Below are 22923 nucleotides of genomic sequence, written 5' to 3' on the forward strand. Positions count from 1 at the left end.
GTCCCCTGCATCGGCAGGCGGACTCTCAACCACTGCGCCACCAGGGAAGCCCAAGTTTTCTGTTTTAAAGTTTAGCTGTGTATAGTTTTCATTTTAAGAGTTTATATGACAAAATTCATTTATTATAAAAATTTCCTTTTAGCGTATGACCTAAAACATTGTTTCCTAGGTTTGTTTTGCACCTGTTTTCTATACCATGGTTTAAGGTTCTTTTCCCTCATTTTTGAACTGCCACTGATTTCAAATCCCTGTCCCCAAACCAATATAATGACCATTCTATGTCCCTTTATCTTCAAAACATTCCCACTTGGTCCTGTATTTTATTAGCCTTCACATTTCCCTTAAAATATCTCCTAAATGAACCACAGAGGATTCTCCCCTAAATGCTCAGGATCACAGTTTGGGAACAATTACTCCATGTGACTGATTTCTCCCCAAACAAACACTTTGATCATTTAAAAATGATGGCCCTTGCCGAGAGCACTAATGAGCTGACTTGTGCGTTGTGGTGGGTACACAATGGAGGAGAAAAAATGGGCTCAGAATTAGACTCCCTCTTTATTTATCCAAGGGGAGCATTAGTGAGAGAGTTATTTTTTAAAAATTAATACAATTTTGGCAGCTTCCCTTGATTTGAAAATGAAAAGGATTTAAGTAGGTGACTAGTGAAGAGGCTTTCTTTTTTCTTTGTAGATGTCTGTAAAAAAACAGAAACATGAAAATCTTTCCGTGGACATCACAGAACCAGGGATCTAATGCCACCTTACCCACTAATAACAGCCAAGGGGTTATTTCCCAGCCTATCCCACTTAATGTCCAGAAAGATAAACATCTGGTTAAATAATAGCATGCATGCTTTTTGGGGATATGGTGCTAAATACAAATGTAGCCATTTCACTCCTTGGCTGTTTCTTTTGTGAAGGCTCATTTGTCTGTGTGAAATGCTTTCACTGGAGAAGAGAAAGTGAGGCCAGGGAGAATAGGAGAGGGGGCACTTCCCCTTGTCTTCTTCTTTGACCCTGCCTCTCTCTGCCCTTAAAAGGTACATTTAGGGAGTGAGTCTTCAACTGGGAACTCTAGGAAGATGAAAGGGCTAAGGAAGCCACTATTTTAGGAGGGCTCTCTTAGGGTTCAGAATTCAGGAGTTCTTTTGATAATAATAGCTAACGTGTATACAGCACTTGGTACATACCAGGTGCTCTTGTATGTACTTTGAAAGTATTAATCTGTTTAATCATCCCATAACTCTATTGATGTAAGCTGTTATATTCTCTGTTTTGTAGATGAGGAAACTGAGATACTGAGAGGTTAAATAACTTGCCCCAAATCATGCAGATTAATGGTGAATGCAGGGCTTGAATCCACTAGTTGCTCTGTGGGTGTGATTTTGTAAGTTATTCCAGTTGTTCTCTGCTGACTCAGACTTAAAATTCTTTTTGTATTCAACTCTGATAGACAGTTGGAACTTTTTCATGATAGAGATTGATTACCAAGACTCCTGGTGTGAGAATTACCTGCTCTCTTTCTCTCTCTTTCAAGACTATTTGGAGAAAATTTTATTTTTTTTTTATGATAAGTTACACTTAACTCGTAGTCAGTGTTTTTTTTTTTTTTTATCAAAGTTATACATGAAGTTAAGACATTAGTCTAGAAAGCTTTTAATTAAACATAGCATTCCTCTGGCTTCTCCATCTGTCTACTCATCAATCTCACTTTCTAGCGGCTACCACCTTCAACAGCTTTAGTTTTTTGGTATTGTTGTTTCTTATTTACATTAACCTACATGTTTTTCAACACTATATGCCATCGGACTTTTCCTGATTTATCTATTTTAGGCATTATATATTAACTCTCTGTTATGATTCTTTAATATTAGCACTCTTACACTCACACCTTCCCTTCCCTCACTCTGTTCATTATAGTTCTGTCACAATTTTTGTTTCAATCACTAGTTGACATTATTGTGATTTTCTAAATATTTCCAGTTGAGCCAAGCATTATTATATAATTATCATTCCTTTTGTATTCAACTTTCTTTCATGGACTTAATAATTGCCTTAGTTTAATTTACTTACATTTTGTCATATCTATAGCTAATTTACCCAAAGATGCCAGCAAATCTCTCAAACTCCTACCAATCTTTTCCTCAAACACAGAAACATTAAATATTGTCTATCCCCATTTAAAATTTTGGTTTCTTTCTATTGCTTTCCATCACCTTACTTCAATTTGGACTGAAGACTGTTGGCCTGACACACTTCTGTGAACATGGGCTCCTCTTTGCCATATTTCTATGTCTCCAGGCCTTATTTACAATGCCTTCTTATCCTTGGTCAAATCCTTCATTTTGCTAATTTCCCTCGGGAGTTTCCCAATATGAATGTAGTGGAAACAAATGCTTTGAGTCCTTTTATATCTGGAGATGTCTTTATTCAATTCTGTCTTTTGATTGATAGTTTAACAAGCTATATAATTCTAGGTTGACAGTATTTTCTCCTTAAATAATGGAAGCATTCTTCTAGCCTCCAGTCAGTTTTAGAAAAGCCTAACACCATTCTGATTCCCATCTTCTTGTATGTGATCTTTCTCTGCTCTCCCCCCTCTCTCTATTTCCAGTGTTCTATAATTGCATGACCTACCTATTAATTTATTACACCGGACACTTGATAGTCTCTTTCAACCAGAAGGCTCATACTATAAACTTCTGGGATATTTTCTTGTACTTTATTTTAAAATTTCTTCCCACGCATTTAAAAATTTATTTTTGTCCTTTGGGGTTTTCCTATAAGGCAGATGTTGAATGTCTCAGATTATTTTATTTATTTATTCTTTTTTATAATCCAGCTCTTTGTTTTTCTATTTCCTGACATATTTATTATTCTTATCCTCCAAGAATTATGTTGAGTTAATATATTTATTTACATTTTTAATTTACAAATGCCTCTCTTTATTATTATTGTTCCTGTTTTTATGAATCCTATGTATTTTCTTATCTCTTGATAATATTAACAATAGTTGTTTTTTAAATTTTCTTTTTTGGGTATTATTTCTGCTTATTTTGGGTTCCTTTTTAGATTTGCTTGTTCTGATATTCCTCTTCCATTTTGGGACTTTCCCCAAAGACTTCAACTTCATTAAAGCAGAGGTTATTTTACTCAGCACTTTGAACATGTTGTACGTATTTGGTGCTCAATAAAGAAATATATAATATAGTGATTATAATTTATTATACATATAATGTAGTAATTATACTCATATATAAGTGTTATATATGACCTATAAGTATAATATATAAATATTATATATTATATAGTATTATATATCATATATTAATTAATTTCTTTTAACTCATTCCTGCATGCTCATATTTTTAAAAGAGGCACTAAAATGCCTCTTTTGGAGTTGGCATGTTGGGCTTGTTGACTGCCAGGCTTTTTTGTAGAACATGTTGATGCAAGCTTTTCATTGAGGATATCCGAGTTTCAGTATCTGAAGGACTTTAGAACCATTCGTCCTTCTAGAGTAGACTCCTTAAGTCTTCTGGGTGAAGGGATACATTTTTTGCCACTGGCATTTCTGGGAGAAAAGTTGAGAATGAGTGCTGAGGGTTCCACTGCTTGGTACGTAGGCTTTAATCTCCTAGTTCAGAGTACTGCACTCCTCTCTCCCCTCTGCAATGCCAGGTGATCCTAAGTCAAGACTCTGGAAACTGCCTGATTTAATGTCTGTCTCATGCAGGTCTGGGAGCGGTCTCCTGGCTATGAATAAATGAGTGCAATGAATGACTGAGCCTGGGAGTCCAGCTTTTCCGATAATGGCTGTTGCAGGCAGTTTTGACCTTATCTCTCATCGTACCTTGTGCTTCCAAGTGATGAGCCTCTTGAACATTCTGTGGGGAGGGAGGGACTTATTAACTTTTTTGTCATTAATATCCTCATCTTCCACTGCTGCAAACACTGAGGTTGTAGATTTTTCATTTTACGAAGTAATAATACAGTGCTTTCATACACTTTTTTTCTTCCAAAATTTTTTTGAGATGTATTATCCACTTTTGCTCACATTTTCATTCTCTATGAATATGTTTTTATCCTTTTACTCTGATTTTAGTACACAGCGGGGATTAAGGTATATGTTCAATCCACAAGTTTCAACTAAAAGTCCACTTTGGCAACTTTACCTCAGCTGGTATAATATCTAAAACAGATAGATAGTCATTTTCCAATCCCAGGATATACCAAATACAAATCCGTAGCACTATTTTTGAGTGAATACTATAGTAAAGTATATGCACCATTAGTCTATTTGTCTTCCTGATTTCCAAAACATTGCTATCATTATTTCATTTAGATAATGTTCAAGATGATTATAAAAATTTATTTGAAATATGATGAAAATAGAATAGGCACTTAGGTGTAAGAAAATAATTCAGTACAAGTTGATAAACACTAGTCTATATTTTGATCTACAAACAGTGTGATATGATGGACAGGCAACAAGCATTTGTTGAATATTCACTTTGAGAGGCAGTAGATTCCGCATTTAAAAACTTTGGAGTCAGAATGCACGCGGTTTTGAATTGAATGAATCTGGGTTAACCAACAGCCTCTGACACTTGCTAACTTTCAATCTTATTTCACTTGCCTTAGATTTATCATCTATGCAATGAGGGCAATAATCATAACTACTACATAGCATGGATAGTGCACATTATTAAAGTTGTTAAACACCACTGGCTATAGAATCAAATTACTTGTGTTTGAATCCTGCCTCTGTTACTTAATAGTTGATCTCAGTCAAGCTCAACTTCTTTCAAAACTGAATTTAGGTGACTAGATTTTGGTCTTTGAGCTGGTGAGATAATGAGATTTAGATTTGTATGATTCGATTTTGGACTTCGAGTGGATGCTATAATAAAACAAGACTCTGGAATTGTGGGAGAGGGTGATGTATTTTGCTTGTGGGAGGGACATGATTTGTTGAGGGCCAGAGGTGGGATTGTGGTAGGCAAAATTCTAAATCCCCAGGATTCCCACCTCCTTGTGTGCATGTCCAGTATACCTCCACTTCTTGAGTATTTAAAGAGTTTTCTATTAAAATGCTTTCAGAGTATCCTAGAAGAAATAGTTGGAGTTTCTTAAAGTAAAGAAATAAATCATTTTAGAAGAGTTTTTAAAAGCATCAAACACTTTAAAAGAACATTGACTGAATGTTAATTATCCATGTACTAAAATATATTTACTCATTTACTAGAAGAACTGTCGAAAGAGGAATTTATAATTGGTATAGCAGAGATTATACTAATGAGTACTTACCATGTGGTTGAAGCTGTATATGTTTTAATTTACTTATTTCTAATGGAATGCTATGAGGAATAACAACTATACCTTGCATATTTCACAGTTGAGGAAATAGAGGCACCAAGAGGTAAAACAATTTGCCCAGAGGGTAAGTGATAATAGAATATAGAACTGTTCAAAATAATAATCTACGTAATTGTGTAATGCTACTTAAAACCATTATTACAGAAATATATCTACCTAAATCTATATCCATATCTATACCTATCTATATCTATTTATCTTCTCAGATTTTTCCTCTAGAAGAGGAGTGTAAGCCCCAAGCATTGGGTATACTACATAGATCAGGGAACTATAATATTATCCAACTAGTGTCATTTATTTCAACTGTAGACTAATGGAGGGATCATTTTGAAAGTTCAACCTCATTTCAGTAAGGATAGATGGCAAATCTCCTATGAGAAATTATGGAACTTCATCTGGATATGACTACTGACTTAGTCCATATTTTGGAAAGAATGATGAATATGTTTATAACAAGGTATCACAGGGCAAGACATTATAAGCTTTTGAAGGTCTTGGTAAATTCAATGAAAAATAGGTCACATGTACAAGATGATGCAATATGAAGTTTGAAGTGACCAATTCCATAATATATATTTCTCTCTATACTAAGTTCAGTTGATTTAAAGATGAGTAAAACATGGTCCTTACCCTCAAGAGTCTCTAGATAAGACATCTGCTTTTTTTTCACTTTCAAAAAGTTAGTAGTGTGTAACTCTTACTGTAATATACTCAAGGTGTGGTAAGTCATGAGGAAAATTATTTATTCTGGGAGCTCGCTCTGAAAGTTATAGAATAAAAATCAAATTCAAGAGTTTTGGATGACTATACCCATTCTTTGTCTATTTTCACCAGCAGCTCCCAAATAATTCCAAATTCAGTTTCTCATAAATACTTTTTCAAACTATTCAAACTTACCTCTTCTTTGACTAGTTCTCATTTAAGTATACATCTAAGCATGGTGCTAACTTGAAGGTCAATAAGGAAAACAGGATGAGGGGTCTGTCTTTTATGAAAATGTGTTTGAGAATTTTTTTTTGATAGGAAAAAATGGCAGATTTTCTCTTGTAAACCGTATGTTCTTGCATTTCTGATATCTGGAATCAGTAGCTTGCCAGAAACGTTCCCAATCAAAAGCCAGACTAACCCATGAAGGTGTCCAAAGAAGTCTGTTCTGATTACTAAAGATGTTGAACTAGTCCTGACTTCAAACAGTAGATATTTCCACACTTTAGTGGTATATGACAGCTCTATTCATTCCACAATGTCAAATTCTTTGGTTTTGGCTATTGGGTATTTACGCATTTCTGGCTGGGGAAGCAGAGAAACCTAATTTGATTCTCAAGCCAAAAGTTTTTAGGCCCTGTTCCTTTGGAACTTGGACTGGAGGATTTTGGCACTGTATAAAGACGAGGACAGAGCAAGTAGTCACACATAACTAACTGACTCAACAGAACATATTCAGGGAGAAAGATCATGCCTACACATTGGATAACCATTCTCCAAGGCAGACTGACAACACCCTGAATTCAGTCACCCTTAAATAAACACACAAGGAAAGCAAAGCTTTAACATACCTTCCGGCACTGCTTTCCAAAGCAGCCTGATTGGTTTGAGTGCCATAGGCCAGGCTGCAGATGCAACCATTACTGTTGTTCTTACTTATGTCTGTCTGCTGTCTGCTAACAAGCATTCATATGCTTTGGATCATTAAAGTCACAACCTCCTATGCCAATATATTCCTCTCGACGGATTTCCTGTAGATTGGAAAGAGAGATGCTATTTTCTGTTTCTTTTTTCTCTCTATTAGGACCTCCAGTAAGGGTTATTTCTGAGGTCTGAATATTGTAGCTTGCACCCTTGCCCCCATTGAGCATGTAAATTGTGTTCCCATTAAGCTTGTTCTTTTTGCCTGATTTATTTCGTTTTCTGTTGTACGTGCCTCTTCAATGCAAGGCAAGTGATTTGTGCTGGAGCTGCGACAGACAAAAAGTGCTGTAACTTAAGCTATTTCCTGGTGCCATTGCTATCTGTGAGAGATCTGCCGTACTTACACCCTTGCTAAATTTCTTCTGACAGACTCCAGGTGGTCGGGATTTTCACAATCCATCCCATTTCTGAATTAGAACTTGTCAGTTGGGGCTCTGTGGATTCTTCCCTATCATCTTACTGTTGGTAGCAGGTTGAGTGTATTTGTATATCTACCTGTAAAAGGCCACATGTGTCCACAGGTATAATCAGAGCTAGAGAAACATAAGTTTCTCTTTCAGAGAAGGCACAGAAGACAGATACTGGAGAGAGAGAGAGAAAGAAAAAAATTGTCACTTGTAGTATTATGCAGGCTGCCCATCTAAACCCATCATTGCCTGGCACCTACACACTAAGGGCAAGGATCCAGCCAACTTGTGAGTGGGCACCATGCCATTTGAGCAGATGGGCATGGAAGTCGGCAGCCAGTAGACCATGTATGTGCATCAGCAGTGGGTGTTGAGGGCACGATTCCCAGAGGAGAATGTCCTAACAGCTGTCTGGCCTGAGCCAACGTACTTACGACCAAGGAAAAGTGCCATCCTTCAATCCTGCTGAGTTGGATTAACCTTCAGAACTAATCTGCTTTTTCGGCAGTAGAAGGTGAGTTTGGGGTCTATGAAAACCTCAAAGAATAACTGAAGAAAGGAAACTGGAAAGATACAATTATTAGACATTCACTAAAGATGCCAACAACATTCGTATGCATGTTTTAAATATTTGACCAAAAGTCCATTAATTCTTGAAAGAACGTCATAGTTATTAAAAGCTTTGCCTCCCACAATGCTTTTAGAGGTGACCTTTCGACACAGGGAGAGCATTTTCAGTGAGTTACCTAGTACATTTCCATCTTTGCACTAAGAAGAAATGATGTGCAAGGAAAGGTGTCAAAAGACTATAGAAATCTGACTGTGGGTAAATGTCTTTGTCAAGCTTTACATATCATAGATCAAACTTGATATATCGTGGATTACAGCTTTCCAAAGAAGAGAATTTCTTCTTTAGTGATTGAACATATACCTGAAAAAGTAAGAAGTAAATTTGATATTTCAACTTAAGCCCTTCTGGACAATGAAAGAGACTGAAATATGAGACTGAAAATAAAGCCTGTTTCTAATCTGTTGAGTATTTCCAGACAGTTAAACATCATGAAATTAGATACGGTTTGTTTCTGCCCAACATAGCCAAATGACGATTTGACAATGATTTGTTTCATTTAGCTAAAAATAGGTAGACCATTTTAATAATTTAGACCCTCAATAACTGTTTATTTGTTTTCTATTTTCCTTTGTTTTGAGGTTTCTTGAGATAGTTTTCTTGGTATTGTTTTCTACTGCCTTGAATCTTTTTATTTAAAAAATAACATATGACTTGCCATTGTGGAGAAAATATCTGTTTGGCCCAAGTGTTCTAGATACCCATCTATATTTTCTTAATCTATCTAAACTCTTTCCTTTTGTTTACAGAGGAAATATCTCTGTATGGAGAGTAAAAGAGATGAATAAGTTATTTTATCTGCTAATGGTAGTAACTTTAGCTCTGGCTCTAATGAATTATCTAATGTGTTAGATCTAATACCATTGGTAGTATTATGAGTGAAATAAGATGTTTCTGTGTCTATTTGGCCCTTATTTTCTCATATCAATTTGGAAATTCATGGCTAAATATATATGAACCTATAAAGAAAAAATAAGCTGAAAATTAAGACAATACATAAATGCACTTCACATGAAGAAAATATAAAAAATTGTATTACCCAGATATCTCTGTGTTTCTTGCTTCTGGTAGTTTTTATCTTACAAGCGCATTTGAAGGCTAAAATTGTGGAGCGTCCAAGTTCCATATGAATGATACCTCTCAGTCTGAGAAAATTCTTGGAGAGAAACATTCTATTGAAAGTATGCAAAAAAAAAAATGAGAAAACTAAAACAGTATTAAGCAATAAACAAGGAAGTGTGCACTGTATATAGTTCATTTTTATTTAAACAGGAAAGTAAGAGGCAGTTTGATTTTCTTCTTGGAGGAACACACATGTTTGTGACTAAATAAAGGAGGGAAAATATAAAGGAGTTAGAATCATTCCAGCAAGCACTTACCTTTGGCTATCTGGGATAAGAATATGTGGTTGAAGCTGAATTTCACTCAACTAGACTTATCCCAGGATTGAAAGGCTGGTGAGAGCTTCAGGTGACCCAGATGCTGACTAAAGAATATTCAAGAAACCAAAAAAAAAAAAAAAAAAAAAAAAAAAGCTGATAAACTTTAGTATACCCACCAAAAGGTTTCTGAATCTTTCCCTTTCATTTTCTGCAGGGGATAAAAGAGATGAGAGTGTCAGATTTCTGACTGACAATGTACAACCAAAAAAGGTTTATGGAAAAATTTTTTTAAAAAGACATTTGCTTATGCCTAATATGGTAATTGAATGATATTGTGGTCAGATGGAGGAAGAGAATACAAATGTTAAACAGTATACTGTGGTACACTAATAAGGAGTAAAACAAGATTTGTTTTTTCCATGGTTTATGCCATTACCTCTCATTAGGACTATGAAGGATACATTTAGTTAGTGGTAGAATAATTATGAGGCATGCGTAAATTTTATATGTGCCTACAAATATGTAAAGTTAGAACATTAAATGCATGATAAGGTAATGTCCTTATATGTTCTTAACTTCCTTATTTTTTTTCAAAATCAGTTACATACCACATACACATGATTGAAAAAATAGAGCCATCACTTAGTTTGATGTTTATTATTTCTAAACAACTAAATTGTCGTCAGTTTAAGAAATACTGGCCACCTCTCCACATTCCAAAAAAAACAAAAAAGCTTCACTAACTTTCCTTAATTTCTGATTGTAGTAGCTTTAAGAAAAAAAACTTGCAAAACAAATGAAGATTTGAACATAAGACTTGGGATACACCAAAAACAAACAAGCAAACAAACAAACAAAAAACTCTTGAGAAACTGAAGATAAAAACTAAACTTAACCAAAAATTTATTTCTGTTTTTCATCCAAGTATCCAGGGAGGTTGCTAACGGGAGGTATGCCTCAGAAAATGTACATGTCTGTGAAAATGTTGGAACTAATGCTTTTATTCAAGTGATTTTATTTCAATTCTAAGCCACAAGATATAAACTTTCATCAAAAATGGTAATCTATTTAAAATCAGAGCTATGTGGAATGTTTCATGTTTATGTATAACTCTCATAGTAGATGCTCCTAAACAAGGAAAATAATATGCTCAAATTCTGTTATTTTTACAGTTTGTAATATATCAAGTACTAGACCCACCCATCAGTTTCATATTTTTTAAATAGTTAAAAGAAAAAAGGAATGGAAGAAAAAATGGAGACACTTTGAAAAAGTGACTTTTAATTCCTTTTTTTGGAGGAAAAGGTATCTGAAAAACTTAATTATGATGCTTATTCTAATAAGAACAAAAAGGAATTTAAAGGAAAATACGCATTACATATCTTGAATACTTCATTTTCCACTTTGCTTTGCACAATTAGAAAGCTAAAGTACCTGGGGAGGGCAGAGGAGTGGAAGCAGGGAGCATAGTGGACAGTGATAAAGGAGAAAACTCATAGATTTGATCTAAAAAAGTTGCAGTGATATATAATATTAACCTAATTTTGAGTTCAAAAAAATCCAAGTCAAAAGATATTTGTGTTTCTGTTTTTTCAATGGTAGCTACAGATTATTTCTGTTTACTGGAAAAATAAATCAATAGGAAGATGGCATCACTGAAAAAAAGATAAGGTCTGAGATTTTTTTTTTTTTTCTGCTCAAAGGAAGGGTTGCCATCAACTCATGTATTTATTATGAAAGCTCAGTTGCCTAAGATGCAGAATACTGTGAGAGAAAAAACAGTTTAAGACATAACCATGTCACCTCAAAAGAAACTGTTAAGTAACATTCTTAATAAATAGGCTGGAGAAGTGTGGAATTGTTAAGGCCTCTTTCTGCTTAAAATGCTGGAAGTAAATTGACAGGTAGCAATTCATAAAATTCTCAGATGGGAATTGTAAAATGATATTGAAACCAATATTTCATAATTTAAGAGTAAAAGAACTAGCAAAAAAAAATCAGGCTGTAAACACTTAAATATGTGGTGGGTATACATACATGTTCACTTATGTTTAGAGGGAAGATCTGTATACTGTTTCAGATTATTTGGAGACATAAAAAGAAATCAGACATACATACAAATTATATTTTCAGGCTTCCTCAGAAGAAATACTTCTGTACTTCACAGAGAAAATAATGTATTAAAATTTTTATATCAAGCTACTGCTAATATTTTGACTGTTATGTTAGGTTTTCAAATTCAACGATTAATTAACAGTTCCTGCAAAAGTGAAAAGGATCTAAGATTAAACAATGGAGCCCAACCTTGCCAGCGTTCTGAAACTTATCCAGAAGCAATTTACAGAACAAGATGTAGGTTTTTTGATGTCAGGTACATTTAAAAGTTCTGATATCCAGAACTTTATCCAAAATGAAGGATTATCCAAAATGAAGTATGTGCTCTCTTTGCAATACTAGTATTAGAGATATTTTATAATGTCAACAAACAGGTACATTTTAAGCACCTACTATTAGAAATTACTGGCATATGAGTGTAACTAAACGTGAAATGTTTACTGGCTAAAATGAATGGTTCATAAAAAATCTATGGAAAAGAATATAAAAAAGAATGTATATATATGTATACATATATATACATAAAAAACTGAATCACTTTGCTGTACAGCAGAAATAAATACAACATTGTAAATCAACTGCACTTCAAAAAAAAAAAAAAACCTGATGTCTTAAGTAGGATTGTTACTCAGGAGAGTGTCCCATAAAAATTTGCAAAATTATCAGATACTGCTAATAAGCTATTGATAAATAATTATATAAACTGTAAGATTTTCTCTATTTATACTGTGGCTTAGGAGAATCCTCTTTTCCCTTCAAACTTAAGCTCATGAGACTGTGACTGACCTCAAATTTTCTTTACAATTATTATTTCAATTAAGTATGTCATAGAAACACAGCTCTTTTGAAACATCCTAAGTTTTTCAGATATCCATGCAAGACAATTGAGCAACTTTGGATCCAGAATTTCCTAAATGATAAGTCTCAGTCAGCATAATCTGATTTGGCATAACATATTTCTGTACCTAATGCTTAACTGAGAAAGACATTAAAGCAAAAGACAGGTGATGAAAGTTTTCTTTTCTTCCGTATCTTCATAACTTGATTGAACATGATAGATTAGCTAGCTTATTGATTTAGGAATGATCAGCAATATTACTTCCCCTAAAGGAATAGTAAGATTATTCATAACAGATTTGAAATCTGATTTCTAGCTTCCTGCATCAGTGTGTACAAATTTGTAAGTTTGGCTCTCTTCAAATTTCTACCTTAGGAATATCCACTTATGCACCCAGGGGATCTCTGTAGTTCCCCAAGAATTTAGTGACTGTCTTTATACATATACATTTATATTTCTGGAAAAACAATAAAGTGCAATAGCTGAGGGCTTAGATCCACGTTAAAACATCACCCATGCTTTCACTAGCTGTGGATTTTCAAAGTTACTTTAAAGGTGTGTGTCTGTGTTTCTACCTTTTATGAAATATATGTCATTGATCTCTTAATGTTTGGGTGATAATTAAATATTTTAGAACATGCAAAACACTTAGAACAGTGCCTGGCAACTAACAGGCACTCAGTAAATGTTAGCAGGCAGTATTATTGTTGTATCATTTCTCAAGTTGAATTCTTGTTTATACCATGGGACCAATGGTTTCCTTCAAGGGTGGTATGCGCTCAGTAACTGGTCATTTCTGATTCCATATCTTCCCATTAAAATTTGTTTCCCAAACTTCAGTCATTCACTTATTGTGTTTGTGCTTTTTTTCCCCACATTTCAAATACTTAAATAACTTTATATTAATGGAAAATGTATTCATATCACTAATAAATGGCTCTGATGTGATAAATTTTTCTACTAAACCTTAAAATTATGTAAATAATAATTAAATTTTAATTTTAAAATTAATAATTAAAATATTAAAATAATTAAAATTGAAACTTTCATCAGCTAAAATCATCTCTTGTACCCCTGGCAGTATGTACACAACCCATTTTGAATCATTGCCTTATAAGAAAGCTTTCTATAGGTGACTAGAAGGGAATATTTAGAGGATTGTGGACCACTATGCCTATTAAAATCCAGTAGTGGTAGGACAAAAGATGGCATGGACTTGGCCATAGAAGAAATGGTAAAACTGACACAAGTGAATGCCCAGGTGCCTATTCATTGGTATCGTGGAGACATTTACATACTACTGCTTTCTCTAACATTTAAAGCTTGAGGTGCTTTACAGGCCAAAAGAATTACTTTTATGCCAAGACTATAAATCCAGCAAGAAAATGGAACAAGAAAACTCCCTCTATCCCAGAATTCTCCGACCTTTGTAAGCTGAATATGACATGTATACTAAATTTTCACTGAAGATTATAAATCTTAGTATAATGAGTAATAGCTGAGAGTAGTAAATTCTAAATGCATAGCAATATAAAACAAATTCTAGTTCCTTAAGAGGCTTAAATACCAAATATGTGTATATTCTCCCCCTGCTGAGAAGCTGAAATATCAGTGAATAACAGGTATGAAGTTTTGGTTGCTAGGATTTCTCCCATTAACTATTATTCTGTTCACAGTTTTCTTATGCAAAAGACCTTTCGTTTCAACACTGACTGAGTGTCAACTATGGTTATCTTAATTAGGGTAATGTTAACACCTATAAAATTCTCTTAAATACATGACGGCTCCACAAAATAGAAGTTTATTTCTCGCTATATAGAAGTTCGAAGGAAATTTTCTACCTGAATTCTCTGTCCTCGCTGCAACTTTTCTCTAAGTATAAAATTATTCCAGGGGGTTCCCTGGTGGCGCAGTGGTTGAGAGTCTGCCTGCCAATGCAGCGGACACGGGTTCGAACCCTGGTCTGGGAAGATCCACATGCCGCGGAGCATCAAAGCCCGTGAACCACAACTACTGAGCCTGCGCATCTGGAGCGTGTGCTCCGCAACAAGAGAGGCTGCGACAGTGAGAGGCCCGCGCACCCCGATGAAGAGTGGCCCCCGCTTGCCGCACCTAGAGAAAGCCCTCGCACAGAAACGAAGACCCAACACAGTCAAAAAGAAATTAATTAATTAATTTAAAAAAATTATTCCAAAATAAAAAGTTTGCTAAATAAAACAAAGTGAGTTTTCCTGGCCTGTGCTTGGCTATTCTTGACATGGTGATTCAGGGCCCCCAGCTTGCATCTTTATCCTCCCATAAGGCCTCGGTTAATGTTTACTCCCAGCCACTATACTAGGAAAGAGAACATTGTAGGGGGGAGCACTCACTGGTTAATAGCCTTGGAGGGGGAGTGGTTCTCATTGTTTCTGCTCATTTGCCTTTGGTCTGAACTAGTCACGTGGCCACTCTTAACTGTAAGGCAGGCTGAGAAGTGCAGTCTGGAGATGTGCCCAGGAAAGAGAGCCCAGAATTTGGTGAGTGACCACCAGCCTCTTCCTCCCTCCCATATATCAATTTGCACCTGTCTTCCAACACTTAGAAATACACCCATACACCTCCTCACAGGAGACAACCAAAAGTCCCATCCAGTTACTGCCTCAAGCTCCAGTTCCAGAATCTCTGGTAATAAATAGCTTTCTCCATCAGGCCCAAATTTTCTCCAGGGTGTTAAGAATTTAGAACTTGAAAAATAAGCAATCTGTCCTGCTTTCCCCATCATATCCAATAGATAATGGTGGAGCAAGAACTTGATACCTGGAAATAAACAAACAAACAAACAAAAATCCTCTCATTTGTAAAGGAAAGAATGGTAAATGACCAACAGTCTCTGGACCAAAGTGATGATTGTAATCCTTCTGGGCAGACCAGAAGGTGAGACCCTTCTGTGAGACCCTGCCCTGGCAGTAGAGACAGTTTCTGGCTCTTCTTTCTGGGAGAATTTCCCATATCCATTGTTCTCCCGGGTTTCTGGCTCTGCTTTCTGGAGTCTCTTCCTTCCCCATTATCCTTCTTGGGCCACATCTGAAGTGGGCATTGAAGAGAATGGCTTCCTTGAAGGTTGTACTGCCTTCATAATTCAGTTTTTGTGGAGCAAATATGGGATTCAGGGATTGAATAGAATCATAGGGTTTTTAGGCCAGGTTTTTGGTTTCTTTGGGAATCCAGTTCCCTTAAAATCTTAGTAAACATTGATCTAATCCCCTCAGTCTGTTGCATGTTCTGGTAAGCAGAGTCAAAGACATCCAAAGTTCTTTTCTAGACATGGTACTTGAGCCTGCTTTATTTAAAGATTCCTCACACTCCTGTCTTTCTCTCTCTTTGTCTCTCTCAGTCTCTGCCTCTGTCTCTTCCTTTTTCTTCCTACTGCTTTGTCCAAACCCTTTCCACTCTCTCCTTCATTCAAAGTACTGGAAAATTCCTGTTTAGTGAAATAGTACTCTTAATGAGAGCTTCTACTTAAATTTTCAAGATAATGATTTTTAATTATAAATTCCTCCCTTTTTTTATTTTTATTTTTATTTTTTTGTGGTACGCGGGCCTCTCACTGTTGTGGCCTCTCCCGTTGCGGAGCACAGGCTCCGGACGCGCAGGCTCAGCTGCCATGGCTCACGGGCCCAGCCGCTCCTCGGCATGTGGGGTCTTCCCGGCCCGGGGCACGAACCCGTGTCCCCTGCATCGGCAGGCGGATTCTCAACCACTGCGCCACCAGGGAAGCCCCCTCCCTTTTTTTAAAAAAAAATTATAGAATCTGTCTACGATGCTTCTTCAGGAGAAAGAACAATAAGGCATTTAAAACAAATTTGTTCCAAAAGCACTTATTGTGTGATTATTATATATTTATATGTATCTGGATAATAGTAGAAGACAGGGAAATTAATAGCACATCAACGCCAAAAAAGCTGAGTTCATAACATAGCATAAACACAAAGTGTTTCAATATTAAATATTTTGTTCCAGTTATTACTACAGCATTGCAGATCACACTGAAACATAGAGGTGTAAAACAATGATTTTTTTATGCTTATGGAATCTGGTCAAAAATTCAGATAAGGCACAACAGGAATGGCTTATTTCTCCTACAGTGTTTGAGGTCTCTGCTGGGAAGACTTGAAAGCTGGGGGTGGTTCAATGGCTGGAAGAAGGAATCATCAGGATATCTTTATACTCACGTGATTTGTGGTTGATGCTGGCTGTCTGCTGGAACCTCAGCTAGTCTGTCATCTAGAAAACTTACGAGGTCTCTCCCTGTGGTCTCTATATGGGATGATTTGGTGACTTTTTTTTATTTTTTTTTTTTTATACAATCCATAGCAAATTTATTACTCAGTAGCCAGTGCCACATCATGGTATCACTCAGAGCCCTCACCTTCCCTCCCCACCTGTCCCCAAGGGTACACCCGAAATGGAAAAAACAGAAGTAAACTCAGATCTCTGCTTTTCCTCTGGAAAAAGGGACCTTGGCCCCGGAAGCCCCTTTCCACAGGTCTCAGCAGGCAAGGGAGTGGACACCTCCTGTGCCCAGAGAGCGCGGCTCCAGGCTCCAACAACAGAGAAAACATGCAGGCAGGAGCAGAGCCCTGTGTCTGTGGAAGAAGATGAGCTGGGAGTATTCCAAGAGAACAAGGGGGTAGTGTGTGATATTTTTATGCTCTAATATTTAGAGTCCATGTAGTATTACTTCTGCCTTATGTTTTGGTTAAAGCAGGTATAAAGGTCTGCCCAAGTTTGAAATGAAAGAACATAGACCCCACCATTTGATAGGAAGAGTGTCAAGGTCACACAGTAAGAAGACCACATGCAATATGAGATATTGTTGCAGCCAGCCATCTTTGAGTACACATCTTACTCAAATTAATGTCCAAAACATTTACTTCCCATTTAAATCTACTTTATTCACCTTTCTGAATGAATCTGAATATGGTTATTTTCATGTGCACTTTTACTAAATTACGCTCTTTTAAATCATTTAAAGTTTTTTTTTAAAGAAAAATAATATAATAGTATCAAATGTCACTCTTTCTTCAGGTATCCCGGCACAGAAGGAATCATTCACAGCATGTCTTGAAAGATGTCATTCCTCCACTGGAACAACTGGTAAGTGATTATTTCACTTCAATACTGTATTATTTATCTACTGCTACAAAATAAATTACCTCAGAACTCAGCAACTTGGAACAGCACATATTATCTCATTTTTCTGTGGGTAAGGAATCTGGGCATAACCTAGCAGGGTCCTGTGGCTCAGAGCCTTTCAAAAGTTTGCACTCAAGGTTTAAGCCAAAATTGGGGTCACATCTGAAGGCTTGACTGGGGAAAGATCTATTTTCAAGCTCAGGTACATGGTTGCTGGCAGGATTTAGTTCCTTCAGGGCTTTGGGCCAGAGGCTACTCTTACTTCCTTACCACTTGGGCTTTTCCAGCATGGTGGCTTTCTCCTTCAAAGCATGCAAACTGATAAGATGAGAGTCTGGCTTATTCTGCTCCTGCCAAAATGACCTCCTTACTTTTTCCACAGGGCCGTTTCTCCTCTTCTTTCCTCTGCCTGATACAAAATAGTTCATTTGGCGCCCAGAAATTTTTAGGGCTCATTCGTTCCTTTTCTTTGCATCTCTGTTCAAATATCACCTTTTAAGATAGCTCTTCTCTACTGTCCCCTAAACACAAATGAGCAAATTTTAAAGCTCACCATTTCTGTCCACACTTCTTTTCTCTTACCCTTATTTAATTTTCTCCATAGAACTTACTACCATGTGATATACTCTGCAGTTTCTTTTTATTTGTTTGTCATCTCCTTAGAAAGTTCTATGAGAGCAGGGTTATTGTCTGCTATGTTTATAACTATTCCCATGATTATAACAATTGCTAGAACATAGTAAAATCTCAGTAAATGTGTGTTAAATGAGTGCACAAATGAAATAGTTAATGACTTTTTAAAAAATTTCCAAGCTCATAGTACAGAGATCTATACTTGTGTACTTCCTCTTCATTATCTCATCATATAGCTTGAAGTGCTACTTAGTCATTTGTTCTTAGCACATCTTGGTGTCATCCTTGAAATGACATATCCCAAGTTGAACACACCATCACCATCTTCCCAGATTGATTCTTATTTCCATTGACCCCCATCTCTATTTTTTTAATAGCTGTTAAAAACAAAAAACAAAAAAGTTAGCTCTTTTTAATAGAGAAGACTTGTTTTAAAATTTTATTTATTTATTTAAATTTTTATTTTATATTGGAGTATAGTTGATTAACAATGCTGTATTAGTTTCAGGTGTACAGCAAAGTGATTCAATTATACATATACATGTATCTATTCTTTTTCAAATTATTTTCCCATTTAGGTTATTACAGAATATTGAGCAGAGTTCCCTGTGCTATACAGTAGGTCCTTGTTGGTTATCTATTTTAAATATAGTAGTGTGTACATGTCAGTCCCAAACTCCCAATCTGTCCCATTTCTATTAGTAGCAAATGTTTATCTAGGCTGAGAACACATTTTCTTTGGATCCTTTATTTTCTCTATGACCCTTCACATGTCAACATTTTCTGAGGTGGTTTCTCCACAATGGATGTGGTGGCCTCATTTTTTTCTCCATGTGTACAGGCACACCCTTTCTGAGGCCTTCACATGCTTCTGGTCTCACCCCACTGTATCCCACCATGCCTCTCCCACTGATCCTGTGTTACTGTACAACCTTGCACACCAACCTTCTTTAAACAGTACCTTCATTATTTCATCCTCCTTGTCAGAACTTTCAATAGCTTCCTATTTTCTATAGCATCAAGTCTATAGACTTCTCTCACGGCTCTGATTTACCTTATTTATTATCTACTGCCAAATACACAACCTCAAGCCAGCAATAGTAACATGATTAAGACATGGTTCTCACCCTGAAGGAGTTTGGATTTTCTGTAACAATTATAGTTCCTTCATCTCAGCACTCTTTTGTGTTGTTCTCTCTTATTTCATGGGTAATAGACTTGTTCCATGGCTAGACTATAAATGCTTTGAAGTTAGGGGTCATGACTTGTATTTTGTTTATTATATCATATTTCCCCTTACATTGCTTCTGGGACTAGTGTTTGTTCAGGAAAGACATGTTTGTCAATTGATTTAATGATAAGATATTAAAGATTTATTAAAACAGTATTGTTGATTTTGGAGATTAATAAATATATGACTGCTATTCATAGTGAAAGACATTTTAAAATTTAATTAGATATAACAATATCTTGTTTTCAAAATTAATCACTTATGTTTCAACTTAGAGACCATTTTCCCTGGAAAGTATTTCATTGCTTCCTCAACTTTGAATCAGGTAGCCCTTCTTTATTCTACCTTCCTATAGCAGCTTGGCCTTGCCTCTGTCTCTAAATTGCCTCTATCTCTAATCACACTAAAATTGCCTGTTTCCTTTTACACGTCTCTTACTGCACTGTAAGGTATTTGAGGGAAGAGCTATGCTTCACTTACTGTTTTATTATTAAAACTTCATAGAAGGCCTGGCATAGTATAGCTGTACAGTGAATAGAAAGTAATTGTGTTTCTTTTCTATAAATTTGCCTTACAGAACATATAAAGTACATATAAAGTGCTCTTTTTTAGATATAGCACGTGCAAATGTTTCTCTGAAGTGTTTGATGAAACATGGCAAAAGTTAGACTGAAAATGAAGCTATATGAGCATGTGTGTACATAATATAAATATATATGCAATTATATATAATTTTACATGTACAAATATATATGGATTATATTTGAAAAATGCCTTAAAGTGTCTCAAAATTTTTACATGAAATATATATTATGAATTTTAAAAATTAAAATTATGGTCATTACTTAAATTTAATCAGTAACTAATGGTATATTTGTGCTATGCCTATACATCAAGCATAGGCTAATATTAAAAAAATTAGAATATTCAGAAATAGTTTTGTCAATTTAACTTCCTACCTTTAAGGTTATTTGTTGGTTTGCTGCCCTATAGTTATGTGTTTTGACTCTGCAGCCTCAATTCTCAATAAATGAAACTCATTTTAAATATCTCAAATTGTGGATAGTTTAACTAAAAGAAAATATATCTATGTGCTCAATACTCTATTCTACGTCAGATAACCTTGTAAAAGTGGCATTGGGAAGTACTGCTGATAGAAGGAAAAAAAAACAGTAATTTGTTGACCTCTTCAGTTTGCAGTCTCTCTAAATCTCTTTCTCTTCATCTCTCTCTCTCTGTTACTCTCTCTGTCTACACAAGCACACACAATCTCTCTCTCTCTCTCTGTCTCTTTCTCTCTCTCTCTCTCTCTCTCTCTCTCTGTCTCTAAACTCTACTGAACTACCAACCAATTTACTTACTATTCCTGAGTTGGGTTTCCCTGGACTCTCTCTTTGAGTACTTGTTTATCTTGCTCTGTCTTGTGAACAGAGGTTATGTTCGACTTTTATTCATCAATCTCTACTTGAATTAAATTGCTTATTTAATGTTACTTTAAAGACAGAAATGATTATCTTTCCCCCACAAGTCTTACTTATGAATTACTTCATTATGGTAGACAATGCCAAAATAACCACCAATTCCCTCAAATAACAAATTCTGATTAATATTTTTTAAAATTTCATTTACTTATTAATTTATTTTTGGCTGCGTTGGGTCTTCGTTGCTGCGTGCGGGCTTTCACTAGTTGCAGCAAGCGGGGGCTACTCTTCGTTGCAGTGCACAGGCTTCTCATTGCGGTGGCTTCTCTTGTTGCAGAGCACGGGCTCTAGGAGCACGGGCTTCAGTAGTAGTGGCACGCAGGCTCAGTAGTTGTGGCCCCCGGGCTTAGTTGCTCCGCGGCATGTGGGATCTTCCTGGACCAGGGCTCAAACCCGTGTTCCCTGCATTGGCAGGCAGATTCTTAACCACTGCGCCACCAGGGAAGTCCCTCTGATTAATTTTTAATTATCCATTACTGTTTACTTCAAGACTTGAATTATTTTCCAGAATCTATAAAGCTGTCTTTATATTTGACTAATATAACTGTATAATTATTTTTAACCTAGATTCACATATTTTTTCCGCAAATCTGACATGTTCCTTCCTTCATCTCTACATCTCTTTTTCTTTCCCTCATGCCTGCCTCAGTGTTGTTTCTGGAATCATCCATAGGTTCTTGCAGTAGTTTCCCTTGCCAGGATCTGCCAGGATCAACTACCATATATAAAATGATATACACCAAAACACTGTAGAAAATAGTAAAATCCTTTAAGTTGATGTTATTACTCATTATTTTTACTATATGGATCTTTGAGCTTATTTATATCCCACATTTTCTTCTATAAATCCCATTTCCTTTATCTCCTATATTTAGAACTTCCTTGAACAGTATCCAGCAATCATGGGAGGCTTTGGCTTTAAGCACAGCTGGCAAAAGTATCCTATTCGATGCACTCCCTTTGGAGAAAAGTAATTCACTTTATGACAGTGGAGTCTGCCATGGTGGATGCTCCCATAGATGCTGTCACCCTTTGGTAACCATGCTTTACCTCTCAACTTCCCCTTTAATAAAGTAGGTTGTGATCAACATGGTTAAACAGAAGCAATGCATTTCTTTTGAATACTGACAAAAATATATTCCTATTTGGAGTCTGAAATCTTAGGGCAGAAACTACCCAGTTCACTGACAGCTGAAGTCATTTATGCCACTTGGTGTGCAAATCCATATGCTATCAATGCATGAGACTATATTATTTTCTGAGAAGCCGTGTTGTTGCTTAACCAGTTCTGTAATGCGGCAAAGATTTTAAACATGAAAGGTCAAATATACTAATATGTGTTTGTTTCCTGATCTTGTATATTTCATATTATAACTCTTCGTGAGACCTAATTATTTTCCGGGCATTTTCCCTTTTCCCCCTAAAGAAATGTTCAAGAAAAATAATCCTGTTTATAGCATGTTAAATCTTTATCATCTTTATGTTTATCAAAAGAGTATAAGACATGTCTACGGATAACCCTGCAGGAGTCAAAAGCCTATGGCAGGTTTTAGAGAATCATCTGCTACCTCCTGAGCTAGAAGGATTTGGAGGCCAGAGCTCAGGAAGTTGCCATGGCTTGGGGGCAAAGCAGGCTTTTGCAGATAAACCTTAAGTCACAGATTCTACCTTTTGGAGCCAGATAGCATTTTGTGGATTAATTAATACTTGTGAGGGCTTTAAGGATGAAAGACATTGTGAGCATACAGTGTTTTCTTATTTTAAAACAAAGGACAGCCCCTTTGGGCGAATAGTTCTATTGATCAGGCTGTGCTTTCCTCAAATTGCAAAAAATTTTCAAAAGCTCTTCAGTCTTTCACAATTCTACTTTGTTAAGATAAAATTAGGTTTTCTGAAAAAAACTTCCTCCCAGATCTTCAAGCTGGCAGTATGTTAATAATGTTATATAATTTAATAACAGTAA

General features: G+C 35.9%; 1 protein-coding gene across 1 annotated transcript in view; it reads left to right on the forward strand.

Annotated features, from left to right (window-relative positions):
- Positions 1 to 22923, forward strand: part of ARHGAP15 (Rho GTPase activating protein 15) — a 590590-nt gene that overhangs the window by 30241 nt on the left and 537426 nt on the right. The window contains exon 2 of the mRNA XM_007121694.3: positions 17508 to 17576. Within this exon, the coding sequence (XP_007121756.1) occupies positions 17508 to 17576 (69 nt within the window). The remainder of the gene's footprint in view (positions 1 to 17507; positions 17577 to 22923) is intronic.

This window comes from Physeter macrocephalus, chromosome 2 (assembly GCF_002837175.3).
Source record: "Physeter macrocephalus isolate SW-GA chromosome 2, ASM283717v5, whole genome shotgun sequence".
Classification (NCBI taxonomy): domain Eukaryota; kingdom Metazoa; phylum Chordata; class Mammalia; order Artiodactyla; family Physeteridae; genus Physeter; species Physeter macrocephalus.